This window comes from Puntigrus tetrazona, chromosome 17, assembly GCF_018831695.1.
Source record: "Puntigrus tetrazona isolate hp1 chromosome 17, ASM1883169v1, whole genome shotgun sequence".
Lineage (NCBI taxonomy): Eukaryota > Metazoa > Chordata > Actinopteri > Cypriniformes > Cyprinidae > Puntigrus > Puntigrus tetrazona.
In genome coordinates, this window is record NC_056715.1 from 4,571,865 (window position 1) to 4,598,196 (window position 26,332).

Below are 26,332 nucleotides of genomic sequence, written 5' to 3' on the forward strand. Positions count from 1 at the left end.
TCATATCGTATGCCACTTTGTAGTTACCCTTGTTTATAAAATCAGTAAATGACTCATGAAATTATTCAGCATACTAAAACACAAACAGACAAGAACTCTTTAGGAAATATTTTATTTTAGTCTTTATGGTTTACAGAGCAAAATTAATCATTCGGGATAACATTTATAGATGTTTATTTCTTTGCTTGTGAGTTTGTTTTTCATCACTTTCACCATCTCACAATATTCAAGTCAAATATACGGATGTCAGGAAGAGCATTCTCTCTGCATAATCAGTAAGGATATAAGGACAACAATAAGATAAGACACAAAGATTTGAATTAGCCACTGTGATCAGCAACAAAAATACAAAAAAAGACAAAACAAAAACAAAAAAAAAAAAAGACATGAAAGTATCAGGACACGACTTCACATGCTCAATCCACACACAAAAAAATTAAATTGTTAAGGTTTTAACTGTCTTTTTATCCCTGATAACATAAATTACTTCCTTCTTATTGGCACCACAAATTTCAAGTTGAGATGCTTGTATTTCTCAGAACAACAGCACAGTCTGTTGTGCATCAAGGTTTGCAGAACAGGATATTTTGTTTGAGAAATAGGGATGTTTTAGAAGTGATAAGGTTGATCACCTTATCACGTAGAGGCAATCAGGAACCCAGAGAAAGAGCAATGGACATTATCAGCGGCAAAAACACCATTAGCCTCATCATCAGGGATCTGGATATAAACAGTGTCCTGCTCATTGAGCTGAAGGACAGAACTGCCAGACATCTGGTCAACAAATCCCTTGTTGTACTCATCGTAGGTGAACATGACTGGATCACCATTTTTATAAAGTGCCACTAAAGCATTAGCACCATTCACATGCATACTATAGGAAAAGTAATAAATTCCTGGAATCTGGCAGGTGAACAGACCTGTCTCGGGATCATAATGCTGTTCTGCATTGTACACGATCTGATCAAATTTAATTGGGGTGCCAGATGGGGGATAAGGTGTCACAGTTGCAACAGTGAATGCAGACACGGGACTTTTGACAAGAACTGGGTATGCAGTTTCACTTTGGGCCTTCTCAAATATGACCTCACCAGGAGGACCAGGAGGGCCGGGAGGTCCAACAGGACCTGGAAGTCCAGCAGGTCCATCAGATCCAGGAAGTCCAGGTGGACCCTGAGGTCCAGGAATTCCTTTGGCAGCCAAACCAGCTGGACCAGGTGATCCAGGAAGACCTGGGTGACCTTTATGACCAGCTGGGCCTGAAGGACCTGCTGGGCCAACGGGGCCTCTTGCTCCAGGAGCACCTGCCTCTCCTTTTTCACCTGCTGCTCCGGGATATCCTGTATGACCCTTTGGTCCAACAGGCCCAGGTGTTCCTGGGGCACCATTAGCACCAGGTTGGCCAGCTTCTCCTTTGCTGCCAGGAGCACCAGTAGCTCCCCTTGGACCAGGTTGGCCTGTGGCGCCTGTATAACCCTGCTTGCCTTCAATGCCTTGGGGTCCCTGTTCTCCCTTGTGGCCCTTCAGCCCTGGAGGTCCCATTGGACCTTGATCACCCTTATCACCTGTTGCTCCCCTCTCACCTTGAAAACCCCTTGCCCCTTGAGAACCAGCTGGACCCATAGGACCTGTGGCACCTGGATATCCAGTGTGCCCTTTAGCACCTGGCTCACCTTTCTGACCTGTTGTACCTGGGCTACCAGCTACTCCCCTCTCACCTTTTGCACCAGGTTCACCTGGTTTGCCATAACCTGGAACACCAGGAGCGCCAGGAGCACCAGTTGCACCTTGTGGACCTTTGGGGCCAGAAGAACCAGGCATACCTGGAGCACCATTCTCACCTGGCTTGCCTGGAATTCCGATTCCAGGAGCACCAGTTTGACCTTTTGGACCCTGTGCACCCATGGGTCCAGATTCCCCATCACGGCCAGGTGAGCCTGATTTACCTGGCTCACCAGGAGCTCCAGATTTGCCAGGTCTTCCAACACCAGGCTCACCAGGCTTTCCGGTAGCACCCTCTGGTCCTGCTGGACCTCTCTCACCTGGTGGCCCCTGAACTCCAATACCCCTTTCTCCTTTTTGTCCTGGCGCACCAGGAATACCTGGATGTCCTTTAATACCTGGCGCACCCTGCGGTCCCACTGCTCCTGGCAGACCTGATGCTCCAGGTTTGCCTGTTGAAGAAATGCCTGCTGGTCCAGGGCTACCAACTGGACCAGGCATTCCTCTGGGGCCTTGAGGACCAGGTGCACCACTATCTCCTTTAAGTCCAGGTGCACCTGTGGCGCCAGGTTTGCCGGGTCCACCTGGAGTACCAGGTTTTCCAGGTGCTGAGTACCCAGCAGGACCAGGTGGTCCAGGGGGTCCCTGTGGCCCTTCAAGTCCTTCACCATCTTCTCCTCGTTCTCCAGGGGGGCCAGGAGGTCCAGCTGGGCCTGGCTCACCAGGGGTGCCTGGTTCTCCTGCTACGGATACCACTGTAATAAAACAAAAAGCATATCAGTGGCAATATTCTTAGTCATTATGTACATCAGTGGCAATAATCAGTTATTGATGGAATTGCCACTTTGGAATTGTAATTTATGTAATTTGATGTTGATAATACACTAGAGTTTCTAGAGATCTGAATAGATTTGAGAAATGTTTGACCTAAAACCATATAGTGCCTTCTTAGTTAAGTTGTTTGACTATAGAGTGGTTCACAGATATAAATACAGGCTTTTTAAAATAGAGCTGTTTTCCTAAGAAGTCAGTGTCAAGTTTAGTATGTAAGTTTGCCTTTCAGATCTTTTATGCCTTTTATATCTTTTTACATTTTATTTACATTATAAAGATTAAAAAATGTAAATGCTAAAAAAATCTAATGATGCAGTTTGAAATTGATGCATGACAAATCTATACATTTTTTTATGTTAAAAAATTCTCTCTCTCTCTCTCTCTCTCTCTCTCTCTCTCTCTCTATATATATATATATATATATATATATATATATATATATATTTATATATAATAAAGTACAAATGTTGTACAAACATTTAAATTTGATATGTTCTTGGGATTTATTTTATTCTAGAAACATTTTACTGTGCAATTGCATATTGCATGTTTCAAATGAACTTCACTGAACAAAGGCAATCTAAAGACTTAGGGATATCAGAGGTACTTTATCATTAAATATGTATTTTTATATATTTTGTATTTATAGAAGGCTATATATGTTCATAACAAATCAGTTGTCTGTTTTACATTATAGTATCTATTCTTTTTTGTGTATTTTGTAATTCTACTTTTAATTATAATCCCTGTTTTAAAAATATTTATTTATGCGACTAGGGCTTCAGTTTTATGAATGCTTTCATGTGGTCAAATCTATTGGTTTATAAACTGCATCATACCAAAGGTCATTCTTCTAGGCACAGCTTTTATGAAACAAAACAGATGTGTCTAGATTTTGCTGTGACACACCCAGACAAATCACTTTTCAACATGTCTCTAAGAAGCTAATTTTAAATAGCATTAAAAGCAGTAAAATCCTAAAAGTTGGTTGGTTTTGGTGTGCATAAACATTCAAATCTGTATCTCGTACAATTTGCATATATTTCTACAGTATTTTGTTGTGCAGAAATACCAATCTAAGGATCACTATATATTTGACATTTTTAATTTTTCATCTTATTGTAAAATACTCCAGACTGGATATTAATTTTACACAGAAATAAAGGATCAGTTTCATGTAAAATGCAGTTTAGCTACCTAAACATTCGATATATAATCAGAGATAGCAGAACAGACTTCATAGTATGATGCACTTTTAAAGGCATGATATGTTTTAGCCTACAACAAATCTACAATTTGAATATTCAAAACCTCAGACAGGTTGCATTAAACTATTGGAGGAAGCACTGTGAATCACCAACCAATCCGTGTGCTGGATTCAACTCATGCAGCTTTGCTGTGTGCATACCTAATTTTTACCTAAAATATTTTTTTGCCTCATTTAGATCAAGCACCGCAGACAGAAGTACAACTTCAGCACGCTGAAAAAAGCAAAGGGAAACATTTCATTCAATTTTAACATACCATGGCTTTTCACCGAGTACGGTTGGTACTGAGGGGCCTTCATCACCTTCTTGACAACATATCTCTCACCATGGGCAGCCGTCAAGGCAACCAGGAGAAGAAGGATGCTTGCTACACGTAGTTCCATTTTCTGAGGTCAAATCTGCAATGGAATCGAAAGAGTTAGACGTGATGATGTAAAAAAAACTGCTGGTGGTGAAGGCTGAAACATTCTAATGGAACAATTGGTTCTGCCATTTTTAAAGTAAACAACAGCTGACAGCCATAAACTATGATTTCAGCTTCCATTCCATTAATAATAACTTGGTTTAAACCGTAACCCAAAGTAGTAATAAGAGCGCCCTCTCAAATGCACCTGCTGATAGATGCCATTCAATATCAGGGCCTAGATTCCCAAAGCCAAAGGAAAAAAAAGTGCACACCTACCGGCATACTTGGGTTCCAAATAAATAAGAAGTTTAACACAGCCGTGGCTCCCACTTCTGAATATCCTTTTGGTAGGAGCCAGACAGGATCTGCTGCTGCCTAGCACAATGATGAGGGTTTTTATACCATATCTGGCCCTTGCATCATTAAAAAAGCACCTACCACACTAGTACCTCCCCTCTCATTGCAAGGCTGTAATTACCAAGCAGATTTGCCCACTGTTGGCATGTCACTTCAGGATGGCTTTTTCTCTGAGTGTTTAGACCCATGATTAGATCTTGTTAAGCTCCCCTCAAAGCTGCAAAAGATGCACTTTAGCTCTAAATTTGGGTCAAACAATGTCATTTTTAGGATATGGATGATGTGGACTTCCCTATGTAATGTTGTTATCTTTAGAAACATAATGTAAACAATAATTCATACAGAAGTTTGGTTGACTTTCTTATCTATCTATCTATCTATCTATCTATCTATCTATCTATCTATCTATCTATCTATCTATCTATCTGTCTGTCTGTCTGTCTGTCTGTCTGTAATATTCTGACTATATATTAAATCTACAGATAGATAGATAGATATAAATTGCACAAAACAATACTGACACACAAAAAAGCACTTTTGTAAAATAAATAATTGAAATAAACTGCAAATTTCTAAATGATTTTTAAATGTTTTTAAGCCATCACAGAACTGCTTTTGAAAACCACTTTTCCAATTTCAGCCTTGTCTGGTCGTCTTTACAAATTCCTCAGTTTTTCGGACTGTCTGGTGCACTTGAATTTCTCCCAGAAAAACATATACAAAAACATTAGGGGGAAGACAGATCCAGCAGCTCGGTGTGGTAAAGGAAACCCTCCTGCTGTCCATAACAACAAACATGATGGATCCAAATATGCCTGACCATTAGAGAACATATTTAACTCTTTTCCTTGAGAAAGGCTCATACAGGGGCCACTTTGACTCTGTTTGTTCAGAGTGTCTGTTCGGAGAGTGTGTGAGGCTTTCATAAAATTTACTATTTCAGGCCAAACAAGTTTATGGTTCTTTACGTGTGTATTTTTGTAAGTGCTTCACCCAGAAACAGCTAATAAAGAATATATAAAAAGACGTTCTGGAAAATACATCTGACTTTGACTTTTTTACCCTCTTGTGTGGGGGTTACTCTGAGAATTTTTCTTTGAGCGTCCAGAAGGGGGCACACATTTTGTACAGTAGTCTTTGAGAGCATGTCTGAATGCTTTTGGATTTGTCAGCATCTTCATCACTAAGCATTTCTTGCCATTAAAGTCCTTTCATCATGTTTTATTTCCTTAAATTAGGTCTTCTCACACAGCTCTCCCTCAATTTCCGAGGCTGCTGCTGGATTTTTTCCCAATTTATTTTTGGGTGCATGGGAAACGCGCACACCCAATTAATCATACCCTCTACAACACAAGAGTGGTCTTGAGGTATGATCATGATCAGCTATGTGCGGCAGTCAACAGCTTCTAAATCTTCACATAATAAAATATAATGTACGGTTCAGCCCGTATACGATTCTATATACGATGTGGGCCTACTCCTGTTTACTGAAGCAGAAAGACCAGGTTGAACGGAAGATCCCTTTGCACACACAATGGAAGATTTTTGCCACATAGCGTATCATTAAGTGCTCCTTGAACATGAAGTTTGTTTCAACATCTCCAATTTTCAGAATTAGTCTCAATCATGTATAATTTTCCAAAGTGGTGCCTTAACATACTAAATAGTTTTGAACAGTAATTGCATTTGACAAGCATTGTTTTAACATGTTCAGAAAAACTACTTTGGCCTGGTAAAATGCGGCATTGCTGGGAAAATGGAGACACGTTGTTTTATAGACGTGGCATGACATCTAAAAGAAAGGTCTCGATATCAGCTGTCTGCAGCACGTGTTTGATTACAGTCTACACTCAGACATTTAATGTCTTCCAAGACAAGATTCTTCCTTTAATTCTCATAATTCTTTAATCTTGTGTTGCTTCAAACCTGCGTTTCATCAGGTGAAAAAGTGTGAAAAAGATGAAAAGACTATTATATTGATCATTTACAGTGACCAGGTACACTACTTTTCAAACGTTTGGGGTCAGTAAGATTTTTACATTTTTGAAAGAACGCCTTCACATGATCAGAAATACAGTAAATGCAATAGTATTGTAAAATGCAATGTAAAATTATAACGCTAAACTGTAAAATAACTCAAGAGTATCAGAGAAAAAAATTGTTAAAATAACAGCACATGCGTTAGGGTTGACTTGAACATGAGTCGACAGTGAGAGAATACATTTTTTTTGAGCAAACTATCCCTTTAGGTAGTGTGTTTTAATGCCACGAACACTTTCCACTCTGCTGCTGACAACAGTTCTTTCTAAATGTGCCATTGCACCTCCTGCATGAAGTCTCCAGCAAACATTCATTTTTGCAAACTATGTTTGTGTTTACAACCCACTAAGCAGGCAAGTGACTCAAAATGCTACTAACATTTAGTTTAATGACAGAGCAAGTATGGGTGGAGTCTGTCTTTTTGTAACATTTTCAGGATCAGTTAATTTATGTGCTCTTTTAAAATCGTCAAAAAAGAGCAGCGTGGAGGGTTTTTCATCCCTCGTCTCAAAACCTGAGAGCTCAAGATGTGTCCACCTGATGAAATCATTCTTGTGTTTGCTGTATAGGTCATTAAAACTCTATATTGTCATGTGAGTGATTTAGTTTTCTTTTTATGAGCTGTGTGATAGGGCCATAAAATGACACAGCACTAAAGTTACGGTGACTTCACTTTGCAGTAACAGAGGAAAAAATGGAGAATGAAAGAAATACACTGTCTTTCAGCCATGCAGGCCTCTGTTAAACTCATTACACTCTCTGACCCTCTTGTTGTGGTTACCGTCTCATTTTATAATAACCATTATGGCATGAATTGTAGGCATTAATAAAAGTAACAAGATACTGTACATCTAAATTAGCTACTGGTGAATATGTGCATTCAGCGCCATTACAGACACTAACATTTAACTACAATAATTTATAAAAGGGACAGTTGAACCAAAAATGTACATTTTATGTACATTTTAAGTTTTACTGACTTTCTTCTGCATAATGGAATCCACTGACTTTGATTATACATCAACATTTTTCAAAATATCTTCTATTGCGTGCCACAGAAAGTTATACAGATATAATTGATAATAAAATGGGTAACAAATCTCTGTGAACTATTCTGTAAAAATGTTTTTCTTGATTAAAGGCCATTCAAAAGTAGGCAAATAGCCAGCATCATGTAAATGAAAATAACAATAATTAATAATAATTCTATTTCCGTCAACTATTTGGTATTTGTTCGGAAACAGCAGTACAAAAATCGCAAATGTTTTATTACATAGGCCTATGTTTCGAAAAAGGACCTACAAACATGGAAATCAAAAATATTTAATCACATTGTAGATGTTTGGCCAAAAAAATATATATATGTGTGTATTCTGACAAAGAAAAAACAGCAAATATGCAAAATAATTAGTTAAATTAAACAGTCCCTGGATCAACATGGGTTTTATGAAGGGTACGATGGTACAGGGCAGGTTTTAACCTCTAACTTGATTAGCTGTGTTATTTGAAGATACATGAGAAGATGTTTCTGGCTCACTTTCCAGTGACCAGAGCACTTCCTCACCCAGGAGAAGAACATGCTATATAATAATTATTGGTTGATGCTACAGGGAACTGCCTTAGAGTGAGAGCTAAAGATACCCCATCTGGATTGGGACACAAATTTGAGATTTCAATAAACTAACTGTACCACTAAAAGCTACTTACAGTTTTATGAATGGAAGGGTGGATGGGAACTACTCAACGAGATTGTTGGTGAAATTACAGGGTCTTGGAAATAGGCACTCTGAAAACGGTCTCTGGGACGTTATTCATCAAGGATGAAACGTGAACGCAGATACCACCATTGTTATTTGTCCCAAGTGGCAATAAAAAAAGATCATAAATGCTTGAAAAACTTGAAAGTGAAAGGTATGCTGATGGTGTCAAGTGCGCAACTCTAAGTTAAATGCATTACTGGCTTCATTCGCTTTTCATCTCAACTTAGAGGTGGGTCTTCTAAAAGCATCGGCAATAAAGAAACTCTTTCTTTGGAGTTGGTATGTCTGATCCTCTACCTTTCAGACATGTCTCGCCTTTCGCTCTTTTATGACAGAATGGGAGAAAAAAATATATCCTTTGCTTCAGGGAATCAAAATCACCTTAAGGAATTGGTTAAATAAAGCTACCTAATGACTTTTTCAGAACATAAATTTTGGTGGTTAAGTCCTGTATTTAAAGATAATAACTGATCCAAGAGTGTCTTCCAAAGATAATTGCAGGTTTTCTGTCTGCAAGAAACAATTTAAGCAGTTTTAGAATAAAACACGGCAAACATCTAAAAGCCTGAAGAACACTTGGAGTTTAGGAAAGTGTTTTTAAATGCTATAGTCAAAGCATTGTGAAATATTATAATATTTATAGTTCAGTTGTTAGCACTGCAAGAGCTCCGTGACATGGATGACAAAACATACACACTTCATAAATTTGTTTCTGAAAGGCACTTGATGTTAGTTTGAAAGAGTTTGATGATGATGTTTAAAAAGCAGTAGATTCTACAGCTGCTATTCATGTGACCAAAAATGCACTTTTTCTTGACCTCAAATAATGTCAATTGATACAATTTACATTAAAAGTGCAATAAAATGGAATTAGTGTTGGACCATCTGTGTTGTGATTTATCCAAGTAAATGATTGGAGAAGTCTGGCATACATAAAGAAACGTCATTTTCACTGGAAGTTCAGTTAGATATTGCTTTGTCAATAAAACATTTATGTTGAACTATCATTCAACATAACATGCTATAATATGCATTTACGAAATAATAATAAAAAAAAGTAAAGTACTGTATTTATATTTAGTTGGCACCTGCATACCTTAAGTAACTGTACATTCAAAATAAGCTGAAATATTTTTTAAAGACTAATACACTGACAACTGTTAAAGGGATAATAAATAATAAAAGAAATCTGACATTACTCATCTGCACCATGTGGATATGAAGTTTAAGTTTAGATGAAAGCATAAACAGCATAAACAACATTAGCAACCTATCTGCACGGTGCTAGGGTGACACAGATGACACAAATTGTTGAATATTGTTATTTTTGTTTTCTTTGTGTACATAAAGTATTCTCATAGCTTTGTAACATTACGGTTGAACACCTCTGCAAAAAAAAAAAAACATTGCAAAATTGCCGCGATAATAGAAAATAAAATTACTCCAGACTAAATGCTTCCATTTTCTGCTTAAATGAGAGGAAAAAATTTTATACTGGCATTGCTTAGATGAAATACCCTTTGTGGCATACACTTTGAAGTTAGTGACCATTATTCACTAGAAAATGGAGGCTAGTTATTTATTGGAAAAAGTTAGAAAAGTTGCAATGGTAATTTTTTTTCTTTTTTTAAATGGTTCATGAATCCTTAGATGATGTGTACCAAAAGTGTTACACCTTGCATTTCCTCTTTGAGTAAACAGTAGGCCTAGATGCTGTTTAAATAATCTTGTTGAAGCAAGACCTACATTGCCAGACAGTTATAGTAACGTATATTTGTGGGCTAATGCATTTATAAACTACGCCAGTCATAAACAGTTGGAGCCCGGATGAGCAGACAGGTCCTCAGCGGAAAGTCTGGGCTAATATAGGAGCTTGGCACCAAACTAGGAGACGACCTCAAGAGCATTTGACTGTGAGAGCTGCAGTGATCTCTGTAATTTCAGCATGTGCCAAAGTTGCTCTTCAGGAACCACAACTGATGACCTGTTGACTTTTAAGAACCACATTTAAGATGGTCTTTCTGCCCCACGTAATGATCTCTTCTGAGGTTTTTTCCTCAATAGCAACTTTCCGGCCTTAGAACAGAAGTGAACACTATGATGTTTGCTTTTCCAGAACAAGCAAAATACTGTTCCAGAACAAGCTATAGTCCTGGGTCGTGTGATAAGAGATTCTTGAGAATTAGGCTATATAAATGAAGTATTTTTTTTGTAGCTTTTAAATGCAATATACTTTGCATGACGTCTTGGTTTTTTATTTTGTTTTTTTAAAGGCACTTTTAAGGTGTTTATGTTGATGTTGATTTAAGGGACACCTAAGCTATTTGTAGTGATATATGAATAAATTCAGAGAGGGCAGTTTGTGGTTTTATGGTGTACAAATAGAACAGCTGAAACCACAAGGCTAAACTCGCCAGAAACGTGGGTTTAGAGCCTTTGGTAAGTTGTGTTTGGTTGAAATTCAGCTATTAGTGGTAGAAATAAAACTTCAAATTTCCTCTTCTACAGATGTTCCAACTTAGAACTGACAATTGCAGACAAATTACCTTCTGAAGATTTTCTTACTGTGTTTGATTTGCTTTTCCTTAAAGATTTGCCCATGCGACTCCATTAAAAATATCCGCTCATTCATCCACAAACCAAAGCAGACAGCCAAGATCCAAACATTTTCATCTGGACAGGTTTTCTTTATCCTTCATCACCACTTAAAGAGGCAATTTTGCTCAGAAATAAACTAGCCTTTACTTACTTTCCAAACATGGCATCCTTCCATAAACTACTTATGAATGATGCATGTTATATGAGTATAAATGTTGTCATGCTTTTAGTGGAATTCAGAAATGATCCTCTTGTTTGGCCTTGAAAAAAAAATCATCCCATAGTTAAGTGCCTTTTGTTTTTTCACACAAAGTTGAACATTTAAAGTCAACTGAAGATTTTATCAGTGTTAAACTACATTTACAGGTTTCCGCCTGTGGGTTTGTTCCATTGAAATTAGCCAAATTACATCGTTGGACCTTGGAAATCCACTGTAATCTATACATTTACCCTCCATTATCTTTCTAAGCTCCGTGACATTTCTGAAACGCCCTTTCCAAATTAAAGGACAGAAATGCGCCAGAGCCCAACATTATGAGCTGTGTGCTTTTTAAAGCAGCGCCTACTCAATCTTCATCTTCATTTTAATGTGAGATAAGCGGCTGACAGTCAACTTCACGCCAAGTGCTCATTATTGTGAATACGCAAAAGCTATTTTTGATATTCCTAACCTGTGACAGGTTACTACAGACTGAAACCTTTGCAAACTTGTTGTCAATAAGACCCGGTACAAAAAAATTGGAAATGTCACGGTACTAGGTGTCTTTAAGAGTAGAGTAGTCGGTCAACCCGATTCTTGGCGTGGATTTCCGCAAAGCAGAAAACGTGACTTAAATCTTCAAATCTAGTTTAAAACCGGAACTTACAGTTCAACATGGAAGGTCTTTGACTTTATCAAAGTTTGGACCAATTAATCAAAAGTAGGTCATTACACAAATCAAATCACGATAATCACTAGTAACTGTAAATATTATTACATTATATTTTACCGTTTCATTTGAGTAAACCAGCGTCATGTTCGTGGCAACCCATCAATACTATTACATTAATACAACGTATGTGATACTACCACTACTACTACTGTATAAAAATAAAAAATAATTTTTTTTTTAAGAAATAATCACACAATATTTATTTCCTCCTTCATTTACCAAAAATAACATTTGTTTACATTTAATTCATTGAAAGACAAATTAAATTTGGATGAAACTTGTTTACTGTCTTGCTTGAAACACAGTTTTGCTTGAAACCCAATTTTAAATAAGTATAAACAATGACATTATTTTTTGTACATTTTATTTTTGTTGGACTTGAAAAAAAACACAAATAAAAATAGTGTTTTTTAATTAGCATTTATGGAACCAGAATGCAGCAGTTTTGGTACCGTGACAACACTACTTGCAAAGACATACTGTAACATTAATATGCTTGGATATTGAAGTGCACAGTTTATATGCCACTTATAAATCATGATATACCGCTGACATTTATATAGAGATGCACCTTGCTTTTTATGTCATATTTCTCCTCAGCCAAACTCTTTACAGTAGCCCACTGTGCTTAATTAAAACCAGATTGATGTACTGTAGATGGGTTGGAAAATTATTATGAGAGATCCACCTTTGGGATAATATTCAATATAAATAGCTATTCTGATATAGCTATGCTTCTGTATAAACACAAAAAAAAGTTGTTGTTTTTTTAAAATCCTTTAAAATCACAAAAATGGCCATTTTATACACTTCAATGTAAAGCTAGAGGGTGCCAGAGAGGATGTGATGTAAAACTGTATATTGTGGTTTAACAGGTGTCTTCATGCAAACTTTATGAAAATTGATGGCATGCGTAATGGTCACTGTGAAACTGTGATTGGTGGTCTCGTAATTTTTCAGCATGTGCTAGTGGGAATTGCTTGTGCGTAGTTTCTCTCCCACCAAGCTACGATTTGTTTGGGTGTGTTCATTTGTGGAAAGTGATGTTGCTGAATTTCTAATTACTGCATGGCTGATGCTCTTTGTAATTTCTTAAGTGTATGTGAAGGAATGTTTAACCTTTAATCAACAGCGTTATATTTCGGATGAATGTTGTAAAAGAGGTTACATTTTCTCATGAAGAGTAAACACAATTTGAAAAGACATTTTGCCTTGCATTGCATTGTCTGAGCTATCAGAAATGTCTCTTTTAGATTAAGGAGCAGCTTCCAGGTGCTGATCTTAATTGCAAAAGTAAATTTGTGTTCCTATTTTTTTGCATGCATAGTTATGTTTTTTTTTTAACACAATTTGTTCTTCAGCCGAAATAAATGCCCTCTTTGTTGCATTCATTCAATTGACCATCTTTAAAATGAGCAAACTTTGACATATTAAACTTCTGAACACAAGTTATTGAAATGACCGTTTTTTAGGCATTACATTTCATATGAGCAGTTTTTTTTTCAGTGAAATCAACTAAACTGCAACGAACACAATTGCCTAACTATTTTTTTCTTTATCTACTGATTAATCCAGACAGACTCTGTGCTTGACCACTTTCATCAGTCATGCATGCTGAATACGTACATAAATACATAAAATAAGTGCAATAACGTAAAAATAGAACAATTATGCAGAATTATGGGTATGGGCAAATAGTGGTGGTTTAACCACGCTCAATAGTTAAAAATGACATTTAACTGTAACAGAGAGTTTGAGGGTTAACTCACTCAAAAAGGATAACAATGCCATAATGTGAACTTCTGTGAGTCAGCAAAAGCAATTACTGTTCTTCCCAGAAGCAGGGATGCAGTAGGGTTAGGAAAACTACTTTAAATGTATATTACAATCGGGTCTTTAAGTTCAAAACCAAGTCAAGGGAACCACCCTTGAGCATACACTCGGTTTAGTGCCAGCATGGCAATATTGTTTTACTATTCCAAGATCTGTAAATTTCCATATTTATTTCATGGCTTATTATATCATATTTAAACTCAATATCTTTATTTTCCCTTAAGTAACACATTTAAGCCAAGAGTTTTCTATGGACGTCGACCAATCTCTCAAAGTCATTAGTCCTTATAGTACCTCTCATTATCTTAATAACCCGTAAGTAGAAGATAAACAGGTTTCCAAGTATGGCGAGTTCATGAATCTATATTTACTTCTCCAAAACATCTGCATGCAAAAGGCCTCATTTACTTCAAGTTCTAAATTCAATTCACCTTGCCAGCCTGCATAGCTCTTTTGCATACTGGACAAATTTAATTTTAGCCTTTAAATAGTACCCTGATGACAAATTGGAAAGCAGCTGAAGTTTGACACTGTCATTGTTACATGTTAATTAGACTGATTGCATGGCCGTCAAACATGCTAACAATGAGCATTCAGTCCATTGTGTGAGGGTACGACCGCTAGACAAAGCAGAGAAAGATGTGTGCTGTGAATGAGAAAATCCCATATGCCCTGCTGTGGGATTATTCTACACGCCACACTACAGGCCATGTCTGGGAGCCAGGATGCATGGTAGGAGCCTGTGGTCTTCGCCTCTCCCCCGGTGTCTCCAGTGGTCTACGCTGTGACTATCCCCTGGTGGCCTGGCTCCAAAACCGAAGGTAAAGAAAGCTATGGAAATGACAGTGTTGCTTATAGGGGTTGAAAAATAGATATGTTTTGATCATCATTTGGGACGTTTATTCTCGGATTTCCTCACTATAGCATTAGCTTCTTCAAGGAAACTGCAAATTAGAGATGTTTCTATCTTTACGTTTCTTTAGTACCTTACCATTATTGCTATCCAAAGGTTGCAAATTAAGATTCTCCTTGTGTCTCAGCAACCACCGAGGCCAGAAAAATGCGTCATAAAGAATATGTTGCAATCGTTTGTGGCTTATTTGCTAAAACTGGCCGAAATTCCTTTTATATACAGTGCAGGTTCCCATGGTTGTACTGTATTTAAGCAGCTACCTGACGCTCACAGTGTGACGTCTTCTTGTTCCGATGCCCAACAGATGTCTCAGGATTACTGCATCTTGGCATCGCTGGCACCAGCAGCTGACTGAGCATCTTTGCGTTTCGCTTAAAGAAACAGCTCTCGTAGAATGTCAGTTCTGTCATTATTAATTCACCCTCATGCATTTAGTTTTTCTAGACGAACACAAGTAGATGCTTTGTTACGCAAGAGTTATAGTGTTGAGGATCTGTCAGACTCTAAAAAAGGAAAGAAGTTATGCGTTGTCTCTCGCATTGTATTAAAGCCAAACCAATGGTTTGTGCGAAACAGACTAAAATTAGAAATTTAAAAAGCACAATTTTTACTTTTACCAAAATGTGCTTCTATCTTCTATATCTAGAATCAAATGTAGTGCACCAGTTACAATATTAGGGTATCATGTATAGTATAAACAGTAGTCAACAATGAATCAAAACCGCTGGTTGTAAAACAAAAACAATACCCGTTCTTGTCTTAGGACAACTTTGATGAACTATTTTGATCAACTTCAAATGTTGCCTACTACATATATATGTGCAGGTCAGTGACACAAGTATTACTACATGCACATCCTACCCGATCTCATGAACGTGTGTATAAATAGTAGCCTACGCCAAATATAAACGAAAACTTGTACTGATATACAAAAATGGACTTTGGCATGTATATGCTACTCGATGGTCAGGATTAGGGTTGTGGGGTAGATTCGTATCATATGTTAGTGAAAACTGCTTCAGATGCACGCCAACACATTTCGTATTTTATGCAGACGAACACGAGCATGTCATATATATCATGAACATAAGTCTCGATACCATGAGTTTTTATGATTTTTATTTGGAACACTATTTTTGCGCATTTTCACGAGACCGAGCTCGCACATCATGTAATGTCACATATCTACATAATTTTACAAACTCAACTCATCTCATGTTTACTTGACATATTTTGTCGTGAGTCTTAATTCATAAAATGGTAGCACTTTATTTCCCCATTAAATTCAGCCATAAGTAAACACAAAGTATAAAACTCCATTTGAAAGTACAGGGTATGTTTCCAATTCATTTCTAAATAAAAAATGTTTTGAAGTAAACACAGGCGTTTTAGATGTCTACCTTTATATTTAGAAGCACGAGATGTTGTTTCTTTTCCTCTGTCTGTGGTGTAGATATTTATAAAGATGACTGGTTCTCTACCACAATTTGTTCTGTGACTGTTGATTTTTGCATCCATCCTGTTTCCTCATGTGTAAAATGACCATCTGTGCTGAAGCCTTTAAAGATCCCGGGCTTCTCTCCAGGGGACATGCTGACTGGCCATATAAGCAAGTATCGGCACCAGATTGCTTTATTATTTCAGTATTGGTGAGCATAAACAACACCTGAAAGGACAAGTGAAGCTAGTTTAAATCAAACCTACTAAAACTGCAGCAATACTGCAAGCTTGTGGGTTTGTAGTCTCTTTAGCCCTGAAATGTCAAAACACTGAAAGTCCCAAGAGCATCTATCAGAGAAGGGAGGGATCCTAAAGTAAACCCAGAGTCCACCCAAATGACCATCGGCCCAGCCCTGCACACAAGCGGTCTGCTTTAACCGGGGGCAGAATGAGTCACGGTAAGTGTGGTCAACACATAAGTGCATATTGAATATTAAACCATCTTTGTTGAACATGCACCCATATGGATGTACAATTATGCATAGCAAATGCAAAGTTGAATTATACACTGGGTTAGTTTTTGCCTTAAGTTAAAACACACACACACACACACACATATATAATATATATATATATATATATATATATATATATATATATATATATATATATATATATATATATATATTTTATATTTGGTTATGGACTTGTTTTTGTGGATATGCCCAATAAGTCCATAACATAAAAAAATATATGTCCACAACATAAAATGCAATCATTAAATAATTTGCCTTATACAACTTATGCAGATATTAGATATACATATAGCCTGGCACGTCAAATTGTGTTAAAGCTTTTTTAAATCTTTTTCGTAAACACAATAAAATGAAACCCGGTTGTGCAATAGGACGAGAGTGGCAAGAGATTTATTTATAACAGGAATGGAAGCAGAAGACTTTATGCAACAGTGAATCACTTTGACATATCACAGTCTGTTTGGTATATATTCTGATTCACGTGGATAACATATTTGAGGTGTTTTGTGATTTATTTTTTCATGTCCACAAACTAAACAGTCTGGTCTGAGAATTTGTCCACATAAGGTGGCTTGTCTGGAGAGCACCACGTCCTGAAGTGGTATACAGCCTGGGTTTGTCAGGCTGCCAGTTCCTCACCATGCCTGGGCTAGAAGCAGACAACACTGAGCCAACCCAGTCCAATGGTTGTAAAAGAGATGTCGACTTGTTTATAATATAGTTTGTTCTCTGGAACCCATGTCGAGGCACATAGTACGCAAAGGTCATTTCAGCCAAATCAGAAGACAGACAGCCTCAATGAATCTACATGAAGCATGAATGAGCATGGCTGAAAGAATAGTTTATTATTGTTTATATTAGTACGCCTAGGCTTTTGCTTAAATTGTATACATGTTTTTTTTCAGAGAAAGCTGCAAAAATAGAAAAATACAGTAAAATAATGCAAAAAAAGAGTTCATTTAAAAATTTGTTAATACTTTAATTCCCCAAGGATGCATTAAACTGATCAAAAGTGTTGCAAAAAGGTTTGTAATTTTTAATTAAAAAGTATTCAAAGCATTATAAAAAATATGCATAACATTTTATGCAAAATGAGTGAGCAGCATAATATAATATAATGGGCATAATATAATGATCATAAAAGAAGATTGAAGAAGTGGATGTTGACAGTTAGGTTTTGCTATCAGATAACTGCATTTTAAAATAGAAAAATGTAAAGTTATTTCACATTTTTACAACGTTATTGTTTTTTTTCTGTTATCTTTGATCCAATAAGAGACTTCTTTTAATTTAGACTTTAAAAATTGTGAAGTATAAACAAAGAAGATAAAAAAGGTGGTATTTACACTTAATATGATCTTTCTTTTTTTGTAGTTGTGAGTCTTTATCTTGCACTACAATACATTACCCTAATAAAATATATTTTAATGAGCATGAGAATATTGTAATTTGTGACCATGGATCTCAAAACATACGCATACGCAGCACAGGTTTATTTGTAACAACAGCCAACGATACACTGTATGGGTCAAAATGACAGATTTTTCTTTTATGCCAAAAATTATTAGGATATTAATTAAAAATCAAGTTTCATGAAGATATTTTGTACATTTCCAATAATATATAAAAATGTTTAATTAGCTATAAGCATTGTAAGGACTTCATTTAGACAACTTTAAAGATAATTTTCTTACATTACAGATAGTCCAAATAGCTTTATACAAATATTGTCCTATCCTAAAAAACAAACCCCAGTATACCAATGGATAGCTAATTTATTCAGCTTTCAGATGATGTGTACTGACAGCCTCATCTAAGCATTGTGGTGTAGTATATGCGCAGTTGTGGGTTTCCTGCTCGTATATGCGGCTTGCTTTGTTGGTGTCTTAGCATGTGTCATCTATTCTCAGCGGTTTGTGCTAGTAATTGCCTTACTGTCCAAGTAATTACTGTCTTTATTGCAGGCAACCTAGTAAGCAGCGTCTGCGGAGAGTATAAATGTAAAGTGAAAATGTGAATAGGTGTGAATAATAGCGTCTTTGTTGTTCAGCGCCCGCTTTCTCCACCGTGACAGGATATGTGTGTCAGCTCTCCTGTCGGCCTGCGCAGGAACTCGGGCCCTGTAAGACGTTTCTGGCATGAATGGCAAACACATCCTCTGTCAACTCGGAATCTTTCATGCGTTGCTTCCATCTGGGAGGATAAAGAATAACATTAGCATTGCTGTTTAGGTAAACTCTTTTTTTTTCACCCCCTTTCATAAATGGTTTCATTTATAGTACGTCTCACCAAGACGTGCTTGTGTCTTAGGGTTTCCACCTCGGCTAGGCTCATCTCCAGACCTCTCATTCTTTTGTCATGCACTGTTCCTCTCAGTGATTCAGAGAGGAACCGCAGAACCAGCTTCAGAGACCAGGAGTCCGGCAGAGCCCTCAACACGCTGACTAAATCAAAAGACGCTGCGTTTTTGTTCAGCAGATCCACTGCCGTGATCACATGTTGACCGGACTCCAGGTAGATTTGAAGCAGGGAGAGAAACGTTGCTTGTGTGAACTTCCTGTCCCGTCCAGCAGAGGTCCTCCGACAGTAGCTTTCAGCCGCCTGCTGGTCTTTTTCTTCATGGACCAAAACCTGCAGGGCCTTTTTGTGTTTACCAGTCTTCCCAAGTAAAATTGCTCTCTCCACATAAAGAAACGAGGGTGTTATTTGGTCTGTGGCAAAAAAGGGTAGGCTATAGTGGTTTGTTTTGTCCATGAACACTTGCAATAGTATCAAACACATTTAAGTTTGAATTTCAGTCTAGTCTATATCTCACCATATATGGCATCCACATTATAGGAAGAAGATTGCCAAAGCAATTGCTGTAGTTTTTGTCTCATCTCCTCTTTGCTTGCATTATTGTTGTAGTCATCCTCGATTGACTCCAGTATCCATTTGACATATGATGCGATGAGCATGGTATGATGCTTCTCTTCCTGTGAATAGACAATTGGCTTCTTAAATGCAATGTTCAGCCAAGAAAAAATGGCATTAAAAATGGAATTTTTCAATCATTATACTTTCTCTGTCAGTTTCTTTTTTGCTGCTGTGCACCCATGTCGTATAATGCGTAGTTTTACACACAAATGTTAAATTTCTCTGGGAGCATATTACAAAAACATCCTAATTGTAGAGCCCTATCTGTTTAGTAACCATGGTGAATCCTGTTTGAAACTTGTTAGGGCTAATTTGAGACTTAACTTTCCATAATAGGCCCCTGAGATGAAAAAAATAATAGCATTTATCCTGCTTTCTCCTTGTTACATCACTGTGAATAGCTGGGTAAAGTTTCTGATCGTCCAGTTCTGATGTGTAAACGTGGACGGTCATGTGTTGATGCAATGCCACAAAATTAAGTTCAGACCGAGTCGGTTTTTATAATTAAGTTTCACTAAAAGATCTTTTTGACTGTTGAGGAAGTGTTGTTATGAATGTTGCAAATATTTTCACACCAGAGTCGTTATCTAACTAAAAAGAAACTTAAGATAATAATAAAATCTTAAATATTAGAAACAAAAATTGTTAAAATTAAAACTAAAAATTAACTGAAACTAAACTAAAAAATCAAAGCAAAATAAAAAAAACCAAAATATTTAGAAATACTTAAATAGCTCTGTTCTTTCTTGTGTATGTCAAAATGCTGATGTAAATTTGATTCGGAAAACAGTTATTAATTACAAACTGATAAGTCACCTTGCTGTGTAATCCGTTGACTAAATATTCCAAGTAGAGAGTCATAGCAAGTGGGTAGCTGGTGAGAATTGTAAGGACTTCTTCTGGTGCAAATGTAACATGGCTGTTTGTATGCGTCCTTGTAAAGATCAGTATTCCAGCCTATATAAAAAAATAAAGAGCATGTTTTAGAAAAAAAAACACTAACTAAAAAGCAGTAACTCTGACTTTTAACAGTTTAGTTTTAAGATACATATATTTTAAAAAAAAACATTTTAAACTTTGTATTCTTTAAAATCCATCATGGTTTCCACAAAGTGTTAAGCAGCACAGCTTTTTTTAACATCGATCATAATACATTTTCCTTGTTCATCAAATCAGCATATTGAAATGATTTCTGAAGGATCATGCGACTTGAAGCCTGGAGTAATGATGTTAAAAATTCATCATTAACTTATATTTTAAAATGTATCAATTTGGACAATGATTTACTGTTTATACTGTATTTGTGATCAAATAACTGCAACCTTAGTAAGACACTTCTTTCAGACACATTTAAAAAAATCTTACCAAACACAAACTTTTGATGAATAGCTTATTACAGCAAGGTTGTTCTCGGTGTTTTAGAGTAATAGCGTTTCTTTTACTGCCAAGGGCAAAAGAGTAAACTAGACTTGATTAAATCAGTATAACTCTGCCCTCTGCTGCTGATAAACAGTACAGTTAAAATGCTTGCCTCTTGGTCTCTCTGAAGAACCCAGTCTACAAATTTCCAGATTATGGGTTTATGATCCAGATTTGAGAGAGTATTAACTATATGCTGGAATATGCTGATGTGTGAGGGGTCCTCGCTCCGCTCTTCCACAATTTTAACCCAGGTCTAAAAAAAAGAAAGAAAAAAATCTGATTCCGATCCATCTTTAGTCTATGTAGATCTTTCAAAGAATAAAAGATACCTGGATTGCATTGAAATGCTGGCCTTGACTTTGATAGAGCAATCCAAGTGTGAAAAACCTGAATTGGGATAATTAGTTTGGTTTCTCAAAACAGAAAATAACACTGAAGCGTAGCATTGAACGATGAGAACAAACCTTTTGTGCTGTTTCAAGTCAGGCACACACATTTGGAGGTTACAGTTATTCTGCGAGGATACAAGCTGGTCCAGTTTTCCATATTCACCTTGTTCCAAATAAAGCTTAAAAAGTGCCGAGTCGATGTCCTGAGGACACATTTGGCCCTGTCCTGTTGGCCTGACTTCTCTCAAGAAGTCATCCAAAAAGATTAGGTACTGTTGAAATGTCGGCCGGTCATCTCGACTTAGCATCCACAGGTCCTTGGCACTGCTGACCGCTTTTGTCTGAGGTGTAAAGTCTTCACTCATAATAGGCATAGCTGGATAAAGGCTAATGATTTCCCTTGGGTCTAGTTCACCTTTACTGGAAAATAAAGGATTATAGTAAAAGGCGTAGGATGTTTAATGGGTGTAGGATATTTCCACACAGAAATCGTTAGGAAATTTCGCAAATTAAATGAAAAGACTGAAAAATTACTTTCGTGTAAAGCATATTAAAGCATTACTTACATAAAAAGCTCTTTTGCTTCCACAAAAGCCTCTCTATAGAACTTTATCATTCCAGATGTACAGACAAGATTTTTATATAAATCCTAAAAGGCGATGAATGTTATAAATCAGGCTATGTGTTATGAAACTGATAAATGTATTCAGTTATGAAGTAAATACAAACATATACATGTATACTGCACACACACACACACACACACACACACACACACACACACACACACACACACATATTAGCAGTGCTGGGCAACGATTAATCACATCCAAAATAAAGGTTCTGTGCACATAATATATATGCATGTACTGTTGTCACGTCTTTTGGACTCTTTTGTTGTTGTTTTTTTGTCTTGTGCCATGTGCTCTCTGTGCCCTACCTTCCCTTCGTGTTAATTGTATAATTGCCTTCACCTGTTTCTTGTTAATTTAGTCAATTTACCTTGTGTATTTAAGTCCTGTGTTTTGAGTTCACGTTTGTCCGATCGTCGAGGTCCCTTTTGTGGTTTATGTTCTGCCTGCCTGCGTATATTTATTTTGCCCGTTTAGAGAATTAAATCTGTTTAGGTTTATTTTACTTGTCGTGTGCTCCTTTGCGCAAAAGCACACCCGTGACAACTGTGTTATATATAAATACAAACACATACAGTATATATTTTTAAAAGATTATATAAAGATTAAATATATGTATATATAAATTATATGTATATACATCTCAATACATGTAAATATTTTCAAAATATACACTTTGTGTGTGTGTGTGTGTATATATATATATATATATATATATATATATATATATATATATATATATATAGGATATGATTGCTTCAGTTTCTTTCATTATTAATGTGCTAGTGTATAAAAGGCGTATATAAATTATTAAATGAACTGCAAAACAGGCATAATTCAAAAAACATGTATTTGATGAAGACTCATATCTCCAGAACATGTGGTCAGGTCAGGCAGCAAACAATCTTTGTTTAAGACTACTGTCAAAACCAGATATGGCTTTAGTCGTGCTGGTCTGACATCTGTGCATCAATGCAACCTGCAGTTGAGTGGCTTGCTATGAATTTATAGTCCTCTGACAGGAAGTTTAGCAGCAGAGGGTGATGATCGCAGATCACCCAGAGGTCACTGGCCTCTGCTGGCTTGGTGACAATTAATGTGCTAGTGTATTTTATAAATTGTTTTAAGATCATAATTCTAAAATCATGTATTTGATGAGCTCATATCTGTGAACATGTGCCTCTGTGATCTTTGTTTAATACTACTGTAAGATGGCTTTAGTCGTGCTGGTATGACATCATGTTTCTGGCAATGAGATATTATTACTTGTGTTTATCAGCCTCACTGGCCTCATGGTTCTGTTAAACATTATGTGTATTTTCTATGTTTTAAGATCATTCTCATATGACTCTTTCAGCAGGCTATGCCTACTTGTCAAACACAATCTATGTGTTGAATCATGTTTTAATGAGATATTATTACTTTATTCATGACTCCCTGCTGGTAACTACATATATTTACCTTGTAAGAATCTCCTGGCAGGAGATCTTGAAGTCTGTCCAGAAGCATCAGGGCTTCATCAACTCTTTGACTCTTAACCAGCTCTTCAATCTGATCCTCCAAAGGAACTGGTGACAGCCGATGAATCTCTTTGTCAGCAAGAACAAAAACACTTTCTGCAACAACAAAAAAAGATAGGAAATAGCTAAAATGTGCTATTAAATGGCTAAAATTAATAGTATGATATTAATATAATCAGTGTCTGCAAATTATGTCAACAAGCTCAGCATTGCATGAAATCTCAAATTAATTTTTGCAATACATGAGCAATCAAGAATGCAATATTACCTCAGAATTTTCTGACTTCTGATGAATGATTTTTGATAGATTGATGTTGGATTGTAAAACAAACCTTCTGTTGAGACGAGAGATTTGGCACTTTGTAAAGGGACAGTTTGCTTCAGCTGTTGGTCCAGAATGCTGTAGATATGAATAGCCTGATTTTGTAGAGCTAGCACATATGGGAAATGAACTGCAGCGTCCACCACTCCGTCAGGCCACTGTACTGGAGGATGCTGGGAAGTGCCATTCTTCATCACAAACATGCCTGCATGTAATAGACTACATTACAAAGCAAATAAATAATTGGCACTACTTATTACTGAAATTATTTGCCTCTCTAATTGTTATAGACAGGCATTAATTGACTTTTCAGTTATGTGTCGATTAAATATTTATTATTATTACAGTTCCAAAATTATTTAAATAATAAAAGGCAATTAAAAATAGAATTCAAATAGTCTATCATTTAAATTCACCTATACAACTGATGAACTGATTAAAAGTATACTAAAGATCATTCAAGTTGCATAATATTGTATTTAGATCAGCCTATCTAAAAAAATAAGCAAGTTAATAAATCTCTTCTGTTTAAATCTCGTCTGAAACTTTTGAGAAAGTAGACAGAAAAATAAAAAATACAATTTTGTCCTTATGGGGTATAACTGAATATATTAAATAACATTTATCGTCTTTGAAATGCGCTTAAAGGACTTAAGTCACTTTCTATTGAGCTGGCATTTTTTTCTTACCTTGTTTAGCCATCTAACGTTTAAAATGTCTTTTAGAATTGCGTTTAGTCTTAATTTTATTTAACAATTATAAAAAATCTTACCCAAACATCCAGGCCCGTTTAAAACGAATTCTCCTTTTCCACATTTGTTGGCAATTATATTTTGCTTTCCCAGGTTATGTGGGAAAAGGTCGAGTGTGGCTTGGCTCTGATAATCATGGAGAAAATATCTGTCACAAGTGGCCACACACAGACACGTCCCATGCGCAGCCAGAACCACAGGTTCCTGCGGCAGAGCCACCTGTCTCACACACTCCCATCTGTCCACACACACCTTATAAACGCTCACTGTCTTCCTCTTGGTCGAAGCTGCAATGAGCTCGACGGAATCGGTCTGAACCGCTGACTCACTGACATAGAAGAGTGACACGTTCTGTATTTTCTTCAGGGCAGGAAGGAGTTCCAGGGAGAACATGTTAAGCGCCGCGATCGAACCGTCCCAGAGAACTAAGAGATGATTCAGAACAGGGACCGCCGTCAGCTGGCCGATTGCTCCGCTTCGGCCCATCTGTCTCTTCCCCACCTCCCGCACTGAAAGGCTTTCTTCAGCACTCGTGTTATTTACAGTGAGGTACTCAACGACTCCCTCTTTGGTCCCTATATAGAGATTTTTACCAAAACACTCCAAACACTGAATGCTGAATTTGTCCCTGCCTTTCCCGGAGGGCATTTTTTGAAAGACTAGCGCAGGGGTGAAGACTTTCATGGTTATTTACTCTTAATTTAGGTCTCGGTTGCAAAAGTACACCTAAAAATAAATGAGAAACCTAGTGCATTGGGCAGAGAAGGAAAACAGCCTTCATTAGCTCAGATATCTACATGCTGCAAAGCTATATAAACCGAGTAAAGAACGGTCTCACCTCATTAGCGTAGAAGCTGTCAGCGTTATGGACGTTTCTTTTTTACTCAAGTGTATTTTGACCTTGCCATGTGACTCTCATCCTGAGAGGAAGTTGGTGTCAGCAGTTTTACTCTGTCTGTGAATGGACGGTTGATTGCACAATGCCAAGACAGGCTGGAGACATAAAACCTTTAGTTAAATCTTTCTTTTATGTGTTTTAAAAACTGCATTCTTGCTTCGCTTACACTTTTGCTCATGATTTCATTTGTTCATTTCAAATGCAATAGAGCATTAAAGGAATAGAGCATTCAAAAGTGAAACTTTGCTGAAAGTGTACCATTCAAGATGTAGTTGAGTTTGTTTCTTCTTTCGAACAGATTTGGAAAAATGTAGCATTACATCACTTGCTCGGCAATGGATCCTTTGCAGTGGATGGGTGCCGTCATAACAAGAGTTGATAAAAACATCACAATATCCACATTTAATCCAATTCTGATTTTTTTTTGTCTTTCACACAGAACCACCGTTGTGGCCATGAGAACAAACCTTTTTTAAAAAAGCCTTTTTTTTGTGTGAAACAGTTTTTGGTCCCACTTTTGTATATATTGTAGCCCTTATATCTGTGTACTAACATATTACTAACTAGATGTGTATGTAGTATGTAACTACACTGTAAGTACACATTGGTACAGTATCTACATCTCTAATATTTGTGCAACTACACACACATAACAACCCACTGAATGTTATGTATAATTATAAATGTGTAACAGGACTAACAGCACTTTTTGGTAAATTAATCTTTACACTTTATCTTAAGTAAACAATTCCTATGGATGTACCATTGAGTAATTGTTGGTGTTACACAGCAGCGGTCAGTAAATTACGCTTTACATATAAATTGTGGTTGGTGTCCAGAAT

The 26,332-nt window shown here is 36.8% G+C and overlaps 2 protein-coding genes across 2 annotated transcripts; both read right to left on the reverse strand.

Annotated features, from left to right (window-relative positions):
• Positions 1-99: 99 nt before the first annotated feature.
• Positions 100-4,610, reverse strand: col10a1a (collagen, type X, alpha 1a). Its single transcript, XM_043262353.1, has 3 exons — positions 4,507-4,610; positions 4,081-4,222; positions 100-2,477 (listed from the first exon to the last, which is right to left on the reverse strand). The coding sequence occupies exons 2-3, from the start codon at positions 4,205-4,207 to the stop codon at positions 637-639; spliced, it is 1,968 nt and encodes a 655-aa protein (XP_043118288.1). The 5' UTR covers positions 4,208-4,222; positions 4,507-4,610; the 3' UTR covers positions 100-636.
• Positions 4,611-18,115: 13,505 nt separating this feature from the next.
• Positions 18,116-25,503, reverse strand: si:ch211-266g18.9 (transforming growth factor-beta receptor-associated protein 1). Its single transcript, XM_043262285.1, has 12 exons — positions 25,431-25,503; positions 24,613-25,337; positions 23,851-24,045; positions 23,460-23,614; positions 21,933-22,015; positions 21,442-21,786; positions 21,307-21,364; positions 21,087-21,230; positions 20,372-20,512; positions 19,455-19,614; positions 18,929-19,350; positions 18,116-18,832 (listed from the first exon to the last, which is right to left on the reverse strand). Exons 2-12 carry the CDS (start codon positions 25,274-25,276, stop codon positions 18,686-18,688), a joined length of 2,514 nt encoding a protein of 837 aa, XP_043118220.1. The 5' UTR covers positions 25,277-25,337; positions 25,431-25,503; the 3' UTR covers positions 18,116-18,685.
• Positions 25,504-26,332: the final 829 nt, after the last annotated feature.

What these genes read in the sequence shown, in the direction of transcription:
- col10a1a (XM_043262353.1), bottom strand. Translation starts at nt 4,207, where the DNA reads ATGGAACTACGTGTAGCAAGCATCCTTCTTCTCCTGGTTGCCTTGACG. An exon ending in GTACTCGGTGAAAAGCCATG is followed by an intron (nt 2,478 to 4,080) that starts GTATGTTAAAAT and finishes GTTTTATTACAG; the next exon opens with TGGTATCCGTAGCAGGAGAA.
- si:ch211-266g18.9 (XM_043262285.1), bottom strand. Translation starts at nt 25,276, where the DNA reads ATGAAAGTCTTCACCCCTGCGCTAGTCTTTCAAAAAATGCCCTCCGGG. An exon ending in ATCTCTCGTCTCAACAGAAG is followed by an intron (nt 23,615 to 23,850) that starts GTTTGTTTTACA and finishes TTGTTGTTGCAG; the next exon opens with AAAGTGTTTTTGTTCTTGCT. An exon ending in TGCCAGGAGATTCTTACAAG is followed by an intron (nt 22,016 to 23,459) that starts GTAAATATATGT and finishes ATCGCCTTTTAG; the next exon opens with GATTTATATAAAAATCTTGT.